General features: G+C 32.6%; 2 protein-coding genes across 4 annotated transcripts in view; one reads left to right on the top strand and one right to left on the bottom strand.

The window, feature by feature from the left end:
• Positions 1 to 10,240, top strand: part of LOC124353163 (PMS1 protein homolog 1-like) — a 34,281-nt gene extending 24,041 nt beyond the window's left edge. For all 3 annotated transcript variants that reach the window (XM_046803030.1, XM_046803032.1, XM_046803031.1), the window contains exons 10-14: positions 1,292 to 1,538; positions 6,484 to 6,675; positions 7,491 to 7,603; positions 8,220 to 8,392; positions 10,003 to 10,240. In XM_046803030.1, coding sequence (XP_046658986.1) covers positions 1,292 to 1,538; positions 6,484 to 6,675; positions 7,491 to 7,603; positions 8,220 to 8,392; positions 10,003 to 10,158 — 881 coding nt within the window. In that variant the 3' untranslated portion in view covers positions 10,159 to 10,240. The remainder of the gene's footprint in view (positions 1 to 1,291; positions 1,539 to 6,483; positions 6,676 to 7,490; positions 7,604 to 8,219; positions 8,393 to 10,002) is intronic.
• Positions 10,241 to 12,762: 2,522 nt separating this feature from the next.
• LOC124353162 (protein phosphatase 1B-like) overlaps positions 12,763 to 19,153 on the bottom strand; it is a 40,021-nt gene continuing 33,630 nt past the window's right edge. Inside the window, 1 exon segment of the mRNA XM_046803029.1 lies at positions 12,763 to 15,636. Coding sequence (XP_046658985.1) covers positions 15,619 to 15,636 — 18 coding nt within the window. The 3' untranslated portion in view covers positions 12,763 to 15,618.

Genomic DNA, 19,153 nt, shown 5'->3' with positions numbered 1-19,153 from the left:
AGGATGTTCTACAAGTCTAATGTACAAAGGCTATCCAGAAAGTACATTACGTTTTACTCTGTAGCTGCTAGGGGCAGGACTATCACGGCCATTTTTGTCAGGGCATTTTTGTCAGGGCGTTTCTCTGTTCAGTATCTATCCAGACGTGCTAGTGAGAGGTTACTGTCGCTCCTTTTTGTTTTACAATAGCAGTTTAAAATGTCTGCCACAATTGAAAATCCTGCAAGTTGTGAAGTACAGTCTGTAATATGGTTTTGTTGGCTAAGCATAATAAATCAATTGAGATTTATCGCCAACTCTTTGAAGTTCATGGGAACGATGTGATTACTGAAGGTGGAGTGTGTCAGTGGTGCATTAGGTTTAAAAATAGCCAAACTAATGTGCATGGAACAAAGTGGACGGGGCTGAGCATTGTGCCCATTGAAATTGTCTCTAAAGTCGATGAGAAGATTAAAGAAGACCGCCGATTCACAATAACAGAACTTTCACTTAGTTTTCCTCAAATTTCAAACAGTTTTTAGACGAAATTGTTACGCAGAAGTTGGGTTACCAAATATTTTGTGCAAGATTGGTTTCGAAAATCTTAACACAAACCCATAAAAATCAGTGTATGGCTACTTCATTGACATTTTTGGACACTAACGAATAAGATGGTGACTCGCTGCTTGATAAAAACAATCATGCAAACATTGTTGGCATGGAAGATTATGGCAACTTGTGAGAAGAAAGTTGTTCTTGTTGATTTCTTAGAACGTGGCACAATGTATGTACCGTAAATTCTACAAGGTATTGTGAAACCTTGATAAAGTTAAGAAGAGCAATGCAAAACAAGCGCAGAGGAAAGTTAAGTTTGAAAATTTAACGCTGGAATTTAAAAACTAGTTCACCACTATGATAAGTGCCTAAATTTGTATGGTCACTATGTTGAAAAATAGTATTTTAGCGTCACTTTTAAATGTATATAATGTACATTTTTACTTGTACTTTATTTTTTGTTTGTTTAAGACGTAATCTACTTTCTGGTTAGCCCTCGTACAATAAGGACAGCATATAGTCCACAAACAAAATTGTACATGTAACATGTAGTGAAAGTTTGATTAACATTTTAGGTTGTGTAAAGTTGGTGAACTAGTCTTTTCTATTTAAAAAATCTATTTATAGAAATTTTAAATAATTATAATTGTTAATTTTATACTCAAAATCGTTTAGTTATTAATGAAAATATAAAGTAAAGAAAATCTTGTGTTGTGGATCAACTATATTATTAAACACAATTAATTTTTCTGTCCAGTTTTAGAATCAGAGCCAGACATGAGTTTCACGAGGGTGGCCCAGCAGTTACAAATGCGGTGGAGAATTTTGAACTTGGAGGAAAGGAAAAAATATGAGGAAGTCATGGTTACCAAGAAAGAAAGCAAGCCTAACAATGACAAAGAACAAAAAACACAGACTGTATTAAAAGTTATATCCAAAAGAAGACCCAATATCGAAGTTGAAGTTGATATGCAATCTCTGAAACAGATGGTAAACTACTCAAAGTACGTTCATTTTGCACCATTATTATGTTTAGTTTTGTATGTTTTAATCTGCATGAGCATTTGTTTCAAACCAGAATCTATGGTATAAAAATAAGTTACTTGCTTCCATTAACACTCCAAATTTAAAAAAAATTATGGCAACATTTGAATATTGCCGTTTTTAAATTTATTTTTAATCACTCATTATTTAGATGATGGTATCAGTGGCTGGTCAGACCAGTTTTCACGGATGTTTTTCTCGGGGCCAGTCCCCATTCCACCACTCTGTAGAACCCTATTTGACAGCCCCGTTTTGACATTACACTTTAAGAATAATTGGAATCACTCAATCTAGTAGTGCTACATTTGTAACACAAAAATATATAAAATCGTTTAGCTGTTTAATTGTGACATTCATTTACTTATTATTTACAAATATTACATTATTTACAAATAATGATGTTTCTAAGGAGAACAATGTAATTAAGGCTCATGACACAACTACTGATGTGGTCAGTGAAAACCTAGGGTCTCTAGCTGGGAGATAAAATTCTGTTGGCAGTTTCATTTCCAGTGGACATCTCAAACACATTGTGAGACTAGAGCGTGTCTGAGTGATGAGACTTTGCTGGTTTTGCCACCGAAGACAAAACTTTTTCATCTTTGGTTGCAAGACAGCAGCAACATGAATTAAAACAACTTTTTCGTTACAGCAGTTTCATCCCTTTGTTGCAGTCATCACTTTATTGCACTGTGGGCACTACTTTGGACATCATTTGTGTCGTAGACAGATTTTTTTTGTCTCCCTGCTAGGATGGTGCCTTAAAGATCTAGTTAGTGAGTTTGCAAAAAAAACAAAGGATAAGTTAAAATTTGTAGTAAAGGTACAATTTTCGCCAAAAATATTGCTTTGCTTAACCGAATATTGTTTAGGTACAGATGTCCATATCTATTACTATTTTATTTTGTGCGCCAACGCAGTGTAACTATACTTACATTTTATAAGGTCAACTTATGTCTCATAACCACTCATAACTAGGATTGCATTACACAATACTTTTGACTGGACATTTTTTTGTGTTTTACAAAATGTATAAGAAAACATTCAGTTTACAATTTTTTAAATTAATGTCATCAATATCAGTTCAAATTATGTACTTTTTTTACTAAGTTCTAAATCAATATTTTCACATAATTTGTCGTATACAGTACATAGGTAGAGCTATTTACATTTAAACTCAATGTCAACAAATCTGTGAATTTCCTTAGAAGTCAGAAGTCAGCATGCTTTATTCATGAACTTTAAGTACAGAATTTGCGTCATAAATTAATAAAAAACAACATATACTATCAATAACAATAGTAAATAGAATGGTGAAAAATGTTTCTTCTAGAGGATCAAAATTCCTGTGATTGTCGCCATCCGGTTAAAAACTCAGTCATGGAGTAAAATGGGTGGTCAAGAAGCCAGTTCTTCAGCAAGTGACGAAACTGTTGAATGCTTGCAGTCTTCAGCTCTGGAGGAAGGACATTCCACATTCTGGCACCTGCATAGCTGGGTTTCTTCTCAGTCATTGTGCGATGGTGTGTAGGAAGGCTGTAATTGGCTGACTGTCTTGTGCTGTAGTCATGAATCTGAGCTGCGGTTCTTATGGGGCTTAATGATTTTAGATGTGAGTATGTTACAACTTCCAAGATATACAGATTTACTACAGTCAGGATTTTTAGGTCTTTGTATTTGCTTCTGCAAGTTTCTCTTGACTGGAGATCTCCAAGTATTCTTATAGCACGTTTTTGGAGCAAGAGCACTCGTTCTAGGATTACCCCTTGTAGTTGCTCCCATACTTCAATACCATAGCGTAAATGGGTCTCGAACAGGCTGTAATAGGCGATCTTGGCTGTATCCACGTCACAGATGTTCTTAATCCTGCGAATTACAAACAGGCTTACACTTAGCTTGTTGCACAGGAGATCGATGTGGGGGGTCCAGGAGAGGCTTTCATCAATTGTTACTCCAAGTATTTGGCAACAGTAACTTCTTCAAGGTCAGGTAACTTGCCTACAGCCTCTCTGTGCTTGCCTAAAATAAGTTGCTTAGTTTTTGTCTCATTTACAACGAGGTCGTTCCTATGGCAATACTGAATTGCCATGTTAAGAGCAATATAAGAGGTCACTTCAAGATGTTTTGGATTATTGTTGCCCAAAAGCAATACAGTGTCATCTGCATACATTAGTGATCTGCAATAGTCTTTTAGATATCTTGGAAAGTCATTGGTAAATAAAATGAAAAGTACTGGACCCAGTACAGACCCTTGAAGAACTCCCCGTGTGATGCTTTTTGGTTCAGATTTGATTTGTTGCATAATCCCCTTGCTATTATGCATAAGTTCAACCATTTGGCACCGCCCTGTCAGGTAACTGTGAAACCAGTTATAGGCAGTCCCTGTTACACCTATCGCACTAAGCTTAGCCATGAGGTGTTCGTGGCTGAGGCAATCGAAAGCCTTGCTATAATCTAGTAGAATAGCAGTGGTGGTGTTGCCATCTTCAAGTTCATCAATAAGGAATTCTACCAGACAGATTAGGGCGGTGGTGGTTGTTGACTTGCCTTTCAGAAATCCGTTGTTGCTGGGTTGTAAGGAGTTCATTTGTCGTTACATGGTCTATGAGTCTGGTTAGTGTCAGTTTTTTCAATTATTTTAGAGAAATGTTGGAACTAGAGAAATCGGTCGATAATTTGAGGCTTGGGTTGGGGATCCCTGTTTGAACAATGGGTAGACTTTGGCCATTTTTAGAGCAGATGGGAAGTTTCCAGACAAAAAAGATTTGTTTACTATGTCTACTATGGGGTCAATTAGCTCTTCTTTACAAGTTTTTAAAAGCTTTGCTGAGATTCCATCATAGCCTGATGAAGTTTTTGGTTTCAGACTATCCATAAACTCGAGACACCTCCTGTCTGGTTGTTTGGTAGAGGTCTAATACAGGAATTATCTGGATTTTCAACTGGTAGTAACATTGCTTGGCCAGTAGTTTGTCCATTATTATGGATTGTGTCATCAGCTATGTTGACAAAAAAGTTGTTCATATAGTCTGCCATCTTTATTGGGTCAGATGAGAGTGTACCTTGTATGTCAAGTTCAGTCGGGAGGTTTATTTTTTTCTTTAGGTTTTCTTTCCGAGTTGATTACCCTCCATAAAGCTTTTGTCTTATTATCAGCTTCGGCCACAGCGTTTTTTGTGGCCTGTTGTCTAAGTAATGGTTTATTATGTTTTTAATTGTGGTTAGGTTAAATTAGCTTTTTCCATTTTGTTTTTATTGTGTTATAAAATGTATTTCATCAAGTATGGTGTTTGTTAGTCTGTTAATTACATGAGTCTTCATTAATTCGTTCTTTTATTGTGTTTTAGCTTCAGATTGTGTATATTAGAGTGTGTTGTGCAGGGTGTTCCTGATTTGGTATTCCAATACAATACTTTTAATAAACCCACAATGGTTTGAAGAAGAAACAAGTTGAAATTTTGCAAAACACTTACATTAGCACACTTTTTTACCTTTTGGTGTATTAAAATTACAGCAGTTCTGAAGCCAATGTAATAGCAACAAGTAAAATGGCCATTTACGCCCTCTAACAGTTTTGGTTATTAACCCCATGTAAAAAAATAAAAAAGACTATACAGAAAAATAAATTAGGTATGGTAAGCTGAAGAAAGTTTTTCGTTCATTTTGACATGAAAAAATCATTTGATGAGGTTTGTGCCATTCATGGAGTTTCCTATGTGTATATAATTGTGGGGGACCAATAATTTTTTTGTACGGGGCACACAAAGCTGTCTACGGCACTGGATGGTACTGCTTTATCTATAGTATGAACAATTCAAGATTATTATTATACTTAGAGTTGAAAATACACGATCCCTAAATAGTATAAACACAATGAAAAGTATAATGCATGAATGTACATGTAGGCTTGTGAGTTCAGCAGATAGACCATTAATACACCATTATGTTAACACTACCCAGGAAGAGATATATTTTTATTATACTCATCACATATGAATTAAATTGCTGGATTACAGCATTTATATATTTTGCCCATATATATAAAAAAGTTATCAAAACAGTGTTACATTAAAATGAGTCATATGACGCAATTGAGGGTAGTATTACATTTATTGAGCCTGAAATACTTTCATCATCAACAGCAATTATTAAGGCGTTTTAATAAAGTCTTCGTCTTGTTTATCGTATAAGGATTTGTACAAACCATTCTCAGCTTTTAAACAATTAACGGGTAGGGTACGATAAGCGGACCCGGTTTTTTATATCGAAATTGGCAAACGATATTACTCATAACCATCGATATAATCAATCGATACTGATTAATTATTTTGAACCATTAACTTAAATAATCTACATCAACAGCTGTAAACACTTTCAAATAATACTCGTAATGTAATATTTCAATTATTTATAAGTAACATTTTATTATTAAAAATGACAGTCAATTTTAGAAAACTAAACGACATTGCTTTAAAAGATGATGACATGTTTTTTGTGACTTCAACATGTTGGATTCGTACCAAAAAACCCATTATGTGAAATTTGTGGGAAAGAAACAACTGTAACTGTGAGAGGAGCAAATATAGGTCGTCTTCAGTTTCCCTAATTTTGGTTATAATAATTTGTTTGATCACTGTAAATATCAAATTCATATTTTAATTAAAAAAAACATATGATTGCTATTGAGGACTATAGATACTTTTATATCGATTGATAGTGTAGGATTTGAGATGCGAATATTAGGTATCGATGATTACATTCTTCGATATAAAAAACCGAGTCCGCTTATCGTACCCTACCCCAATTAACAGTGTTTTTGTGTGTGCTTTAAAAATAATGAATCATAACTATCAGTTACTTAGTGTTTTATTATTTTAACTAACGTTAATTATTAACTTGTTTCAGAGTAGAGCAGAGTGAAATCTGTCTAGTTGGCCAACTAGAGGCGTCGCCGTTGTGGCTTTACCATCACCGAGACTCAGGAATGGGTGTCTTTAGTGTCACAAGACTGCAAGAGGCTGTCAAGTTCCATCAACATCTAGCCAGCTTCGCGTTGCCTGTCAAGTTGTTGGATGAGTGTATACCTTTTACTTCCAGGTGAGAATCCTGGATAACTCTTTGACTTGATAAGTAGGAAACTGAACGATATGTTCTTACTTTTGACTTGAATGCTAGGGATGCCCTTTTTTTCAAAGTCCCAAGGGAGATTGTACCAGGTAATTTTATTCTCATGAAAGCTCAAATTCTTTAATTTCAAAAGGAACAAACTAAGAAGGTTTATGGAATCAAAGGTCTATGAAAATCAAGCATCATTAGAGAGCTACACCTGTCCACTTACCTAGCTCCAAACATGTGTGCAAACATATTCAGCAATACATTGTAGTGCTGTGGTTCTTTCTGAACCCTAACTGCAATTTTGGAAACAAATTCTAAGAATTTAGGGAGCTAACAATTTGGCGAATTGCTAATTTTTCAAGTAATTTGACATTGCTCCTCCCACTAGCCAATGACATCCAATAGTAGAAATCCAAAAAGTATTAAACGTTCTTAAGTTGGATTTATAGTAATTATTGTATTTTAATAATGTAAAAATTGTCAATATAGAAAAAAAAATACAGAAACAAAATTTAAACAAATAAACTATTGTTGTATTTTGAATTATAACACCTTCTAGAGTAAATGTTTCAAGTAACCACGAATCCTTTTACATACATACCTTACTTGTAGTTCTTTGTATATTAAAATTCTAAAAAAAAGTTAATGGATGCATGATATAAGTTTACTATGCAGAGTTTTTTTCTTTGGTTTTCCCAATACTGTATAAATTTTCTGTTCACTGCTGGCTTTGATTTCAATTTTAATCATTTCTTTACTTGTTTAATATAATAATATCAATTTCTTTTTGTTCACAGAGAGGTGGGACTAAGTAGGTGGAATCTCCTGTTGTCTCTAGAAAGATCTCCTAATGGAGTCATCCGAGATTCCCGACTGGTTAGCAACGGCTTCTTTGTAGAGATAATTGAAGGTAAAAACAAAATCTAGTTTTGTGGTGTTTTAGTGTTCCGAGAATGTTCTAGTGAAGTTCTTCGTTTCTGTTTCAATAATACCAAAGTAAATCACGTTTATCAAATTTTAACTTACTTTTATTTATTGATGTGTTGTGATACTTTTGTATATATAGTGCTTCCTTAATTTAGAATTGGCCAAAGATTTTATCAATTGGCTTTCTTGGCTGTTATAAATGTTCCTCTAGGTGTTGAATATAAAATTAGTCTTGTTAAAACTTGTGCCACAAAAATAAATTGAATTTTTGAAAGTATGGACAAATTAGGTGAGCATATAAGGTGTAATATATTAAATAACAAAATTACAAGCAATGCAAAAAAATTAATACACGTTAATTAAATTATGTTTATGAATATTCAATAAAACATTGAGATTACAATCTAATGTTAATAATTTTGTAGATTCGTTATCAACCAAAATTTTATGACATAATGCAATGAATTTTAATTGTGCATTGTATTCAAACATTCATCATCCCATTTTTGTGCTCTTTCTAATCTCACAGATAGATGTTTTAGCTGATGCAACCTTGATTTATTTTCTGTGCACAAACACAAGTTTTGGTCTGTTGCCAGCCTGTGCCAGTGAGGCGGAGGACGAGGTGCATGCCAGGATAACATATGTACCACAGAACATATCATACTGCGGTGTTGAAGAGCTGGGGGAGATCCTAGGACTGTTGGAGATGCATGGGCCACAGTCTACGCTCGCTCAGTGTCGTCCACTCAAAGTCATCAGCTTTATTAGGGTGAGACAGCAACTGTAAGGTTAGATTAGGGTAAAACACGAAATTCCTGGAAAAGTCAGAAGATTCAAGAATTGTGAAAATGTCAGGAAATTGCCTAAAAACCCATTGAAAGTAAGGAAAAGAGTTATTGTCTCATTAACTAAGCGTACAAAATATATTTCAAGTGTTTTTTTTAAATAGAAGGGTCTCCGAAAAAGAATGACGGGATTTTTAATGACCATTGCTTAAAAACTATTCGAGATAACTAAACGATTTAAACGTCAAATTGAAGAGAAAAGAACAAATTTTGTTGTTTTTTTTATCTTAACACGTTTTGATGTGAGCTCGTTTGTCGCTCTGCAGATATCAATTTTGCATCCCCATATCCGACAGACAGTTGTGATGATTAACAACACCACTTACTGATATGCTTTGTCTGAGAACAACACTCTTTTAATAACATTGGGATTGTCATCAATCTCATTGAGCGTAAAACTGGCAAAGTCTGTACATTTTGGGTGATCGGCAGGTTTAATCTGATGTCTTAAATGAATTTTGTAGGCATTAAGGCTCAATGTTTTATGAATAACATCGTGGACTGTCGATTTGGGTATGTAAAACTGAAGACGTTGTCATACAATCAATTTTTTCAGGCCTCTGATGCAAAATTGTTGAATTTCTTCGATTTTGTCATCACTTGTTTTTTGGCCAGCCAGTTGATTGTCTTTTCAACACACTTTCTGTGTCATGAAACTGGTTAAAACAGTGACGAATTGCTTTATCATTTGGCATATTTTAACCTCGATACATAACTCAAAAACCGACACTGCACACTAAGTGCATTTCAATTTTGCATACCACAGAACACACTGGGCCTTCTATTGTGCCGTAAACACTGTACTAGCGACTGGTGCCTGGCGTAGCAGTCACAATAGCGGACTGCCACATCACAGCTGTTCTGCTCATGCCAAGGTTAAAGTCTCACTCAATGCTACACGGAAATTGTTTAGTTATGTTGGATAATTTTTAAGTAACGGCTGTTCTATACCTTTGCATTCTTTTTTGGAAACCCAGTATAATTCTTATAACTCTTTCTGAAATGTAAAAGCTAAAGTTTCATCCAAAATAACATCCATATTTTTTATACTGTATTATGTATGTACACGACAGGTATGGGTTTTATATTAGTTTTTTTAAATCAATTGTAAATGTTGTATGAAAATAAAGTAGAACATAGTAAAAAGCCATTTTTGTACAATATAGGTAGTAAACATTAATTTGTTCTTAAATTAAGTCTCATTATTATTTTATTTGTAGTTTATATTTTGGTTATCCCTGTAAGAATATTATAAATTTAAGTCAATAATTATGTAGCATTTACATTTGTACAAAATTCAGATTCTTTCTTTACAATTCTCACAATATAAAGTGTAATGGGAGGATGGATTTGCCTTGCAACAACTGGCTTCAGTTTAACCAGCTAGCTGTATTTTAGTAATAAGGTATGTTTTACCGTGACAATGAACAAAGCCTAGCATCGGTTGAGTGGAATGAGTCGACTTAAATATTGAATGTTTCTCCCATGGCCCAATCAAAATGATATTGATGTGTACATGTACTATGTGTTTTAGAGTGAAGTGATGCGAGAATGCAGTAGACTGGAGTTGCCAACCTGCCCTGACCGAATATCTCAGCTGCTCTCCTATTGGCTGGGAAACGTGGCTCCTCACACACCCGAATCTTGTATACACTATCACCCAGTCACACACCTGTTGGATCCGTCTTAGCTCTAGGTTTTATTGTATCATTATTATTTATCTATTTGTTAACTTATACACTGTTTTATATAAAAGTTATTTTTTACCTTGATGCAGTTTTTTTATAACCAACCTTTATCCTTAGGGAATTTAAAAAAAGGATATTTGGAATGAAACCTTATTTGATCAGGTCACATTATCACCTGTCTATTACATGTTTTTTAATCAACAATACCGAGTTGGATGGTAAAATATACATTATGAAAAATAGGTTTATTATCTACACCACATATATCTCTCAAACTAAAAACAGTATTCTTAGTTTTTCCTTGATCAGTAAGAAACCATTATCACTAAAACCACTCTTCTCCTTAACAAAATTGCAACTTACCAAATTTTCAAGAACATTAAGATACAAAAGTGAATCAGATTCCAAATTCTCAGGACAGTCATTCAGCTTTGTTCCCTTTGTTTGAAATGGGACATATCTTAGCCAATTTTAGATAATCTGGGAAAATTCATCCATCTCACAGATTGACGAATTAGATGACGGAGAATATATAAATTAGAATTGGTGATAATTTTCCAGGTTGACCCTCAAAGGGTTTTCATCAGCAACAATCAAGCCCCTAGCTTGGTAAAATGTTACTCAAACAATAATTTTTATGTTCAAAATTCTTTAATTTATAGTAACTATTAATTCTGGTGGGCCATTTATCTGTAAAATATAAGCATCTTGAAGTTCTTGTCTCTCAGTTTCTAATTTTTTTAATAAACAATTTTGGCTTCTAATAAACTGATTTTGTTTATTAAATGGAAGAGAACGCTTTGAATAGTCTCTAATAGTGTATATAAAAATTTAATAATTTCTTTCATCATATCTTTCATTCAAGACGGTTCCAATTTTCATTTTGCAATGTTTTTCAATAGTTTTCTTACTACAGATTATCAGCTTTATTTTTCAGGTTCAGTGCACTTGCTTCTAAGAAACTGTTAAATAAAGGCTAATTTGTTGTGTGAAAGTTACCAATACGTTAACTATACCGTGCCGCCTCTGTCGATTTCAGGTTGATGACTGTAATAGTTTGTCTAAAACTGTAACCAAAAAGCATATCTAATACGGCATTAGAGTCCTTGCTTTTACTGTGTAGGAATGTATAGGATGAGACAAAAATCTGCAATAAAAAAATGATTTATTTTTCGTCTTATTTATATTTGTGTACGTTCATTAATAATTACTATAGATATTTACCGATCGCTATAACGTGTTTCTGTCACACTTTGTGTATGAAACCCAAACTCAGACAATGAAAGTAATGAAATATCGTGGTTTTTAAGTAATAATTAAACTGATATTCGGTTCCCTTATAAAAACTGCCCTTATCTACATTTATAAAAATATTAAAAGAAGCATTTTGTCAAAAACATATTATAGTGTAAATGAATTCTTTGAAGACAGTTTATGATGAAAACGAATAATAAAAATATATCTTTGAAAACATTATAAAATGGGTTTAAGCCTTGGATTTAATCAATGTTTTAAATTTTATAGTGTTTTTTAGATCAATGTATCAAAAGTGATTTTTTATATGTATCAAAAGTAATGTTTTAGAATAAGTGTAGTTTTAATCATTGACTATATGTACCAGTTTTTTATTGCATTGTGATAGCAGAAAAACATATTGTACAATGAATATTTGTCTATTGTCTATTAAATTTGTTCATCACCGAACGTCTATGCACACAGTGGACCGTTGAGTAAAAAATCACGCAATTACTAATTATAATGTTTCAAAATCTGTGTAGTTGTATACACAGTATATTTTATATAATGTATAGAAATGCAGGTCAATTTATATCCCAAAATCAGTAATGGCATGTTTAGAAATTAAAAATCATTTAAATTTTAAAATACATACTGTTTAATGGAACCTTGATGTATTGAAGTTTTGTAATTCCCCTTGAGGTTCGATATATTGAGGTTAAGTAAAAGATATGTAAACTAGAAAGCTCATTTGAGAATGTATAAAATTTTTAGGTAAAAAGGTGGAGGATGTGTCTTGTAGTCTAAAGAAATAGTAATTTTCCAAAGCCTTTGTTATTCTCTTTAATACTGAGTTGTTTTCTTGAAATTCTTTTGTGTTATCGGGCGGTCTCCAAAAGGTTAAATGTTCACTTATGTTTTAGTTGTTTTTGTAGAGCATAAAATAAGAATAATATTAATGCTCACGGACGGATTTCAAATTTATAATTTTTAATACTATTACCATTTAATATATTCTGAAGGAGGGAGGGTTCTTCCGTACCCCAGCTTGACTGGGAGGGAGAAATTTTAGTTGTAACCCCCTTCCCACCCATAAAGTGCTCCTACACACGCCTATGGTTGTAAAACATGACGATGGCAAACGTGAATGTGTAAAAAGAGTTAAATCTACCATACTAATTTTGACTACACCACGAAATGGAAATATACCATACACAATTCTGTTATATCTTTAAATCACCCTTTGTCATTAATGAGCTTTATAAAAAAAAACCTTTTCCCCAAATCGATTAGTAATCATTTCCTGGCGTAAAAATTGGATTTTCAACTGATTCTGTGAATATGAGGGAGGACAGTAATCACACAGTATGTACAATCACAGTGGTTATATTTTTGTAAAAACAACAAACACTTGTTACTATACTACCTACAGACATGCTCATAAACCTTATAATTAGGGGGGTTTGTACAAGGGCCTGCACCTACCCAGATATCACATCGCTTTATACTGCACATAGTTTAGTTAACAATACTATTTTTTTTTTTCTCAAAACTACACACTTGTTTCAAAACTACTTGATTAGTAAAAATAAATAAGTTAATGTAACTTGTAAGCTATTACGTGTAAAATAAGATGTGTACAGAAATAACCATAAAGCTAGTTGTTTTTCAATGCCGCACATTCGATTCTGCAGTGTTTGCCAAAACGATAACACACGATTTGATTATGTTTCGAGAATACTTCTTTTAAATTTGAGCGGATTAATCCAACAAACAATTTCCCCTCAGGCCCAAAAGAACGAAACTTGAACAAGCCTCAGAACAAAAATATGATTACATTGTAGAAAAATACAGTTTGCAACAAGATATCACTAACAATAGCTAACAAAATTAAGAATAAACATTTAATCTAACCAAAAATTCAAAAGTAACCTACAAACAAATGGTAAAGCTTGATCACAATCCAAGCCTTCATTCTACGATGCACAAGACACCGGTCATTCTGTATTCTTCTTTCCAAAATTCTTTCTATCAAATATATATTTACTTACAAACACTAATAAAATAACATCAGTATGAATTATACCCCCAAGTTAAAATTGTTATTTATAAAATATTTCTATGATCCTGTATATTTTGTATGGTGGCAGTAAATAGCTTTTACAATATAAAGTGGCAATATAGTAAACAATATAAATAATTTGTAAAATTCTTTAACCAACTGTTCCAATTGTATAAAATAACTTCTAATTTATACCCTTCAGTTAATAGTCAAAATAAAATATTCTGTATTAAATTTTCTAAAGAAATAGCCAGATCAAGTTTGCCTAAAAGCTATTTAACTTGGCCCATCAGATTATTAATTGCTCATATTCCTCTCTACACAAGAAATTATAGAAAATATATAAAATGTTATTGAGAATAGAACCTAAACACACAAATTCATAAAATAACATTTTATGTTAATAATAAAGAAAAATTAAATTCACCAACAGGGTTTCATTACTATCTTTAATACAGCGGAAAATCTAAATTTGATTCATGAAATTAACCTCTCAGTGTCCTAAATAAGCAATGCTGCTCAAGAAAAACACTTTAAATTATATTTTAAATAATGTGAAATGTGCATTTAAACCTTATTGGAAACTAAGAAACCTCGTTATGCTTAGATCTCAACATTATTTTCTTAATTTTTCACACATTCAAATTTAGTACTGAAATGTGTAAATAATACAAAACTATTTCTTAATTCATAATTGGATAAACAAATGTTCCAATCCTCCTTCTAATATTTAATTACATCAAAAATTAATTTGATACATGTTTTTTTTCCTCTTTACTCATACCAAAGCAAAAAGGAAACTGTTCCACTATATCAATATTATTTTATATGTTATGCACGGGAAAGAGAGAGAAGTTTATGTCATTATTCTACAGCCATGTCCAAATTATGGTGTTACACCCAAAATTTACATAAGGCATAACTGTGTAAATACAACCCGTTTTGATATTGCATAGTATTATGTTCACAGATTATTAATTAAAACAATCGATTAATTTATTATACAGACAAACTTGAAGTGAACATCAAGTTTATTTAAATTATTATAACAAACAAGTCATTATTAATACATGAACTCAACTAGAGCCTTGCAAAATTTCTTTAAAAAGTACATAACGTAAGACTTTTGATGGAAACCATTTTAGATATCAGTGCAAAGAAAGTAATACACTCAATCCCTTTCACACTCAAGTTAACCATCATCATCTATTGTCCTCTGCACATATTTACATGGAATTATAAACTTCTTTTTCAGTGTATCTCTTTAACCAACAATATTTTTATGTAGTGCTGTATAGTATTCTATTATTGGTATGTAATGATAATCAAATTAACTTCTTTATTTTCTTTATAAGGTTTTAATTTCAAATTCTTTTCTGTTCCGAACAACAAAAACTAATAAAAGGTAATAACATGAAATGAACCAATCAAGAGTAAGATTAAGTTTTTAAGGACATAACTGCTTAGTTTAATACTAATTAAGACAAACTATACTAACAAGACAGGAGTTTTGCAAAACAAGTTCATTTTACTAATTTTTATTTCAATTTAGAATTTTTAAGAATTCATTTGATTTGTTATTTTAATATTAATAAGGATTTCAAATTGCTGTTGATAATTTTTTCCATTTTCTTTAGACTTAAATAATTTTGTGCTCTTCAGTAAATAATATTGCGAGAGAAAAAAGTTAGTACAAAAGTTATTCCTGCCTCATAGAATTAAAAAAAAATAAAATTCTTATTTCACTAATTGTTCTATTTACATAGGTAAGAAAGATTTAGGCTTTTGTATGTGTGCAGCATTTAGTATTGATGAGCTCACTAAGCTAAATCCAAATTGCTACAAAGAAGCAGGGTGTAAATTTAGTTAAAATACAGTGAAAAGAGACATTAATATACAGCAGTGATTCAAGTGATTACAACAGAATCAATGGATTTTACTAACAAAAGTTACAATTCAAAAAAGCAATATATGTTGTGAAAATCATACTGTTCCATTTTGACTATCACGATAACTCTCCGGACAAATAATGTACAAGATACAAACTGTAAAATATAACCTCGTAAACAGAATACTGAGTTAGCTTTATAAAAATATGCATGTACAAATTCTCTGTGTGTGAGTAGTGCTGAGACGAATCACGTCACGCTCATGCAGCTCACGATTAGTTGTGGTCGGCCTCCTGCAACCAATCAGAACATGCGTCACTCATCACGTGTCACAACAAGCTACGACTCGTCACAGCATGTAACAACAGCACAGAACAATGTTTTACAGCATCACAAGTCACAAACAGCCATAACATGTACAATACATCACCTGTTTGTCCTTAACTATAAACAGGATCCAAGAAGGAGTGCCTTGAACATTTTTCTTGCCACTAAAAGGATATTAATTTTTCACCTGTTTAGTCATTTACTGATAAATTAATTCAGATTGATTGATACAGTAACAGTTTAACAGTGGGGAAAAGAAAATCTAACACATTATTTTGAATGTGTTAATTTATTTAAACTGTTCCGTTGTTGTGTACAAAGTTGAGACTGGACATGCAAGTTCGGACTAAACTTGCCCTAAGTGAGTTATTTGTTATCCGATATTAACACTAAGTGTCATTTGATTTATTGGTGAATTTTATACAAAAAGTTGTCGCTTTTTTGTAAAACTAGTACTTTTTTAAATATTCTAAATTACTGCCTCTCTCATCGAATTTAAACTCGTCCCAAATGCTTTTGTCAGTGACAAATGTCAAGTGTCCCAGCCTGCGGAACTATGTCAACGCTCTCTATTGTATTGTAATTGTAATTAATTTTTTTGGTAGCAAAATGTATTGATCAAGTAATTTGCAGAGTAACACAGAAATGTTGTATTATTAATATATTGAATGCAGAATATGTTAATTAATGTAACGTAGTGGTGGCACCTGAGAAAACTTAGGTTAAAAATAGTAGCGGCGCTTCAAATTCATTGCTTCAGTGTTAGCTCAGTCATTGCCGAAGAATGTTTTGCTTGTTTCGGTCCAGGTGGACAATTTGGCGTGTTTCGGTTCAGGGTCCGCCATTGTAGGTGGGTGGGGGGAGGGGAGGCACGACGTCTGTTGGTGGTGTACACTGCGACCTACATTGAAAACGGCATATTTTCCACTGCAAATGCATTGACAACGAAATTGTTACAATCAGAAACAAGAGAAAGCAGCTGAAAATGATGCCAAGACCTGTGATGCAATACAACACCCACATGTACCATATGACGGCTTACTACCCTTTGGAGCGTAAAACTCTCAGATGGCATAAAAAGGTTGTTCAATTTCTGCCCACTAACAAATAGTTGTAAATAGTGTTTTCAAATTTTATTTACACACTGTGTGTGAACTAGTCACATTTTGTGTCAATTATCTCAACAAGACCGCCTCCAACGGGCAAAACCGTAAAGTGTGTGTGCAAAGTACTTCTGCAAAGGAAACTATAAAGGTTAGTAGAAAACATTTAGGCGACAGTAACTAAGAGAAAATTAATGCTCCATCTCTTTAGAAAAGAAAATATTTAGATGAGTATTTAAAGTACGGATTATATTTTGACTCTTATTACGACTCTGCTGGGCCTCAATGAGTAGTCTGTGATGAAATGTCAGAAAATTGCAGTCTGAAGCCTTCTATGCTTGTACCATTTACAAACAAAACAACCTACCTACAAGAATAATGATTTTTGAACGTCTGTTGAAGCAAAACAATAAAGTATCTTGTTTCAGTTCTTTTAACAAAGATAACAAGAATTTTGTTGACACTTCAGATAAAATATGTTTCAAAAAATGTCAGATAAAATGCGTTTCAAAAAATGAAAGTACAGATGTTTCCAAATATGCTGTGTTGCTTGTAAAGATGATGTGAAATTTTTACAATACATACTTTATGCGTATAGCTTCAGGAAGTTATATGATGACATGAAGTTATAATCGTATACACATTGTAAAAATTTAAAAATATTATTTTAACTGTTTCTCTTGAAGGCTTGTTACAACACTGTCATGAAATGAGAACTTTAAATGCTTATAATTAATTTCTTGTTTAGTAATTAACACGTTCACGATGACAGCTAATTTCCACACTTTTTTATATGCCATCAGAATTTTCAATAATAATGGCAAAAAACCAGAATAATTTTTGAACGTTAAATGTCTAAGTGTAACGAGAAAAGTATACAGGCTCTCACATTTTTGCACTAGAAATAATTATTTCTATATGTTTTTCCATGTTCCCCCAAAGGAAACCTAAAACATTGAGCAATCGCACGTCCAATGGGATATTTAACATTTTACAAACCACAAAGACAGGTAAAAAAAAAATACTGCAATAATGAAATGCATAGCAATGTGTACTCCAACGACGCACTTTAAGAAAGCCTGGTGTGTACCCAATGGGGTACTTGTCATCAACGTTTTAAAAATATTATAATTCTCTTGCCTTTGGAAAAGTATTTTTATGCCCAAACAAACAATTGACTGATGACGGGTGACCTAAATCTAGCTCTAATAAATTACAACCACTTTTACTTAACGGTGAGTAATCTAAAATTTATTAAAACCAACACAATGCTAAAGTAAACACAAAATCACGATTCATACACCACTGGTATCAGAAGTTGTTACTTATTTCTTTGATATATTTTGTTTTGCTATATTTAAGATGATTTTTGATCATGTTTTTTTTTGTTTACAAAATAATACATGTCGGTTGAAAGTAAAGCCATTTCTGACCCATCTTTGTTTTGATTGTGTTTAGGAATTATTTTGTTTTAACTACTATGGTAATTATTTGAAAAAATTTATGTTATTATTATTTGTGGCTATATATTATACACGAATATTATTTCATAAATAATGTTAGAATTTATTATACAAGTCAAAACACAAATTTTTGAAAATTACAACAACTTTCCGAGTTTGTTGACTTATTATTTTGCCCTTTTGAACTAGACCAATATTTTAGGCTCACAAACAAAACGTTTAAAATATGGTTTTTTTCAAAAGCCACGTCATGGTCCCAACTGCAATACCTAAAGGAGCATAATCATAAATAATATGATTTCAAACTGAATTTCATAATATCTGTGTGTAAGCAAACAATACACTACTAAAAATCACTAAGTAAATACTAAGCTTAAGTCTGTCTAACTTAGCCGATGTATTACACTCAGTGTATTACAGATCAGTGATTTTATATGAGTTAGTACCAATTACCAAAATTGCACTTTTTCAGATTAAACATTAGTAAGAGGTACAGATAGACTGGTGATAATAAAAAATGTGATTTTGGGGTACAACTAATTACAAGGTCTTTGGGAAAATTTCAGCGCATAATTAGTTTTACGAATTTATCTTTCTCGACATCTTTAAGGTTGCGGATCAGTATAAAAGAATGTGATATATAAAATTAAGTAGATCCATATGTATAGAAGACTGTAAGAACCCAGTCTGAGTTGTTGCCTTTGAATCACCTTTCAGTCGCCATGCATCAATGTGAAGCTCAATTTGAGTTTGTTGAAAATCATGCTAATTAATTGGATGATAAAACACCAGACTACAGTGACAGACAAAATCCAACCGGAGTTGACCTGGAAGCCAGGAGGGCAGTTTTTCAACATGCGTTTACCACAAATTGTGTCTGGAAGACCGTTACCATTGTCTGTGAATTAAATGCATGT

This window comes from Homalodisca vitripennis, chromosome 1 (genome assembly GCF_021130785.1).
Source record: "Homalodisca vitripennis isolate AUS2020 chromosome 1, UT_GWSS_2.1, whole genome shotgun sequence".
NCBI classification, from domain to species: domain Eukaryota; kingdom Metazoa; phylum Arthropoda; class Insecta; order Hemiptera; family Cicadellidae; genus Homalodisca; species Homalodisca vitripennis.
The sequence above is the reverse complement of the archived record's forward strand: the minus strand, read 5'-3'. Positions and strand labels throughout refer to the sequence as shown.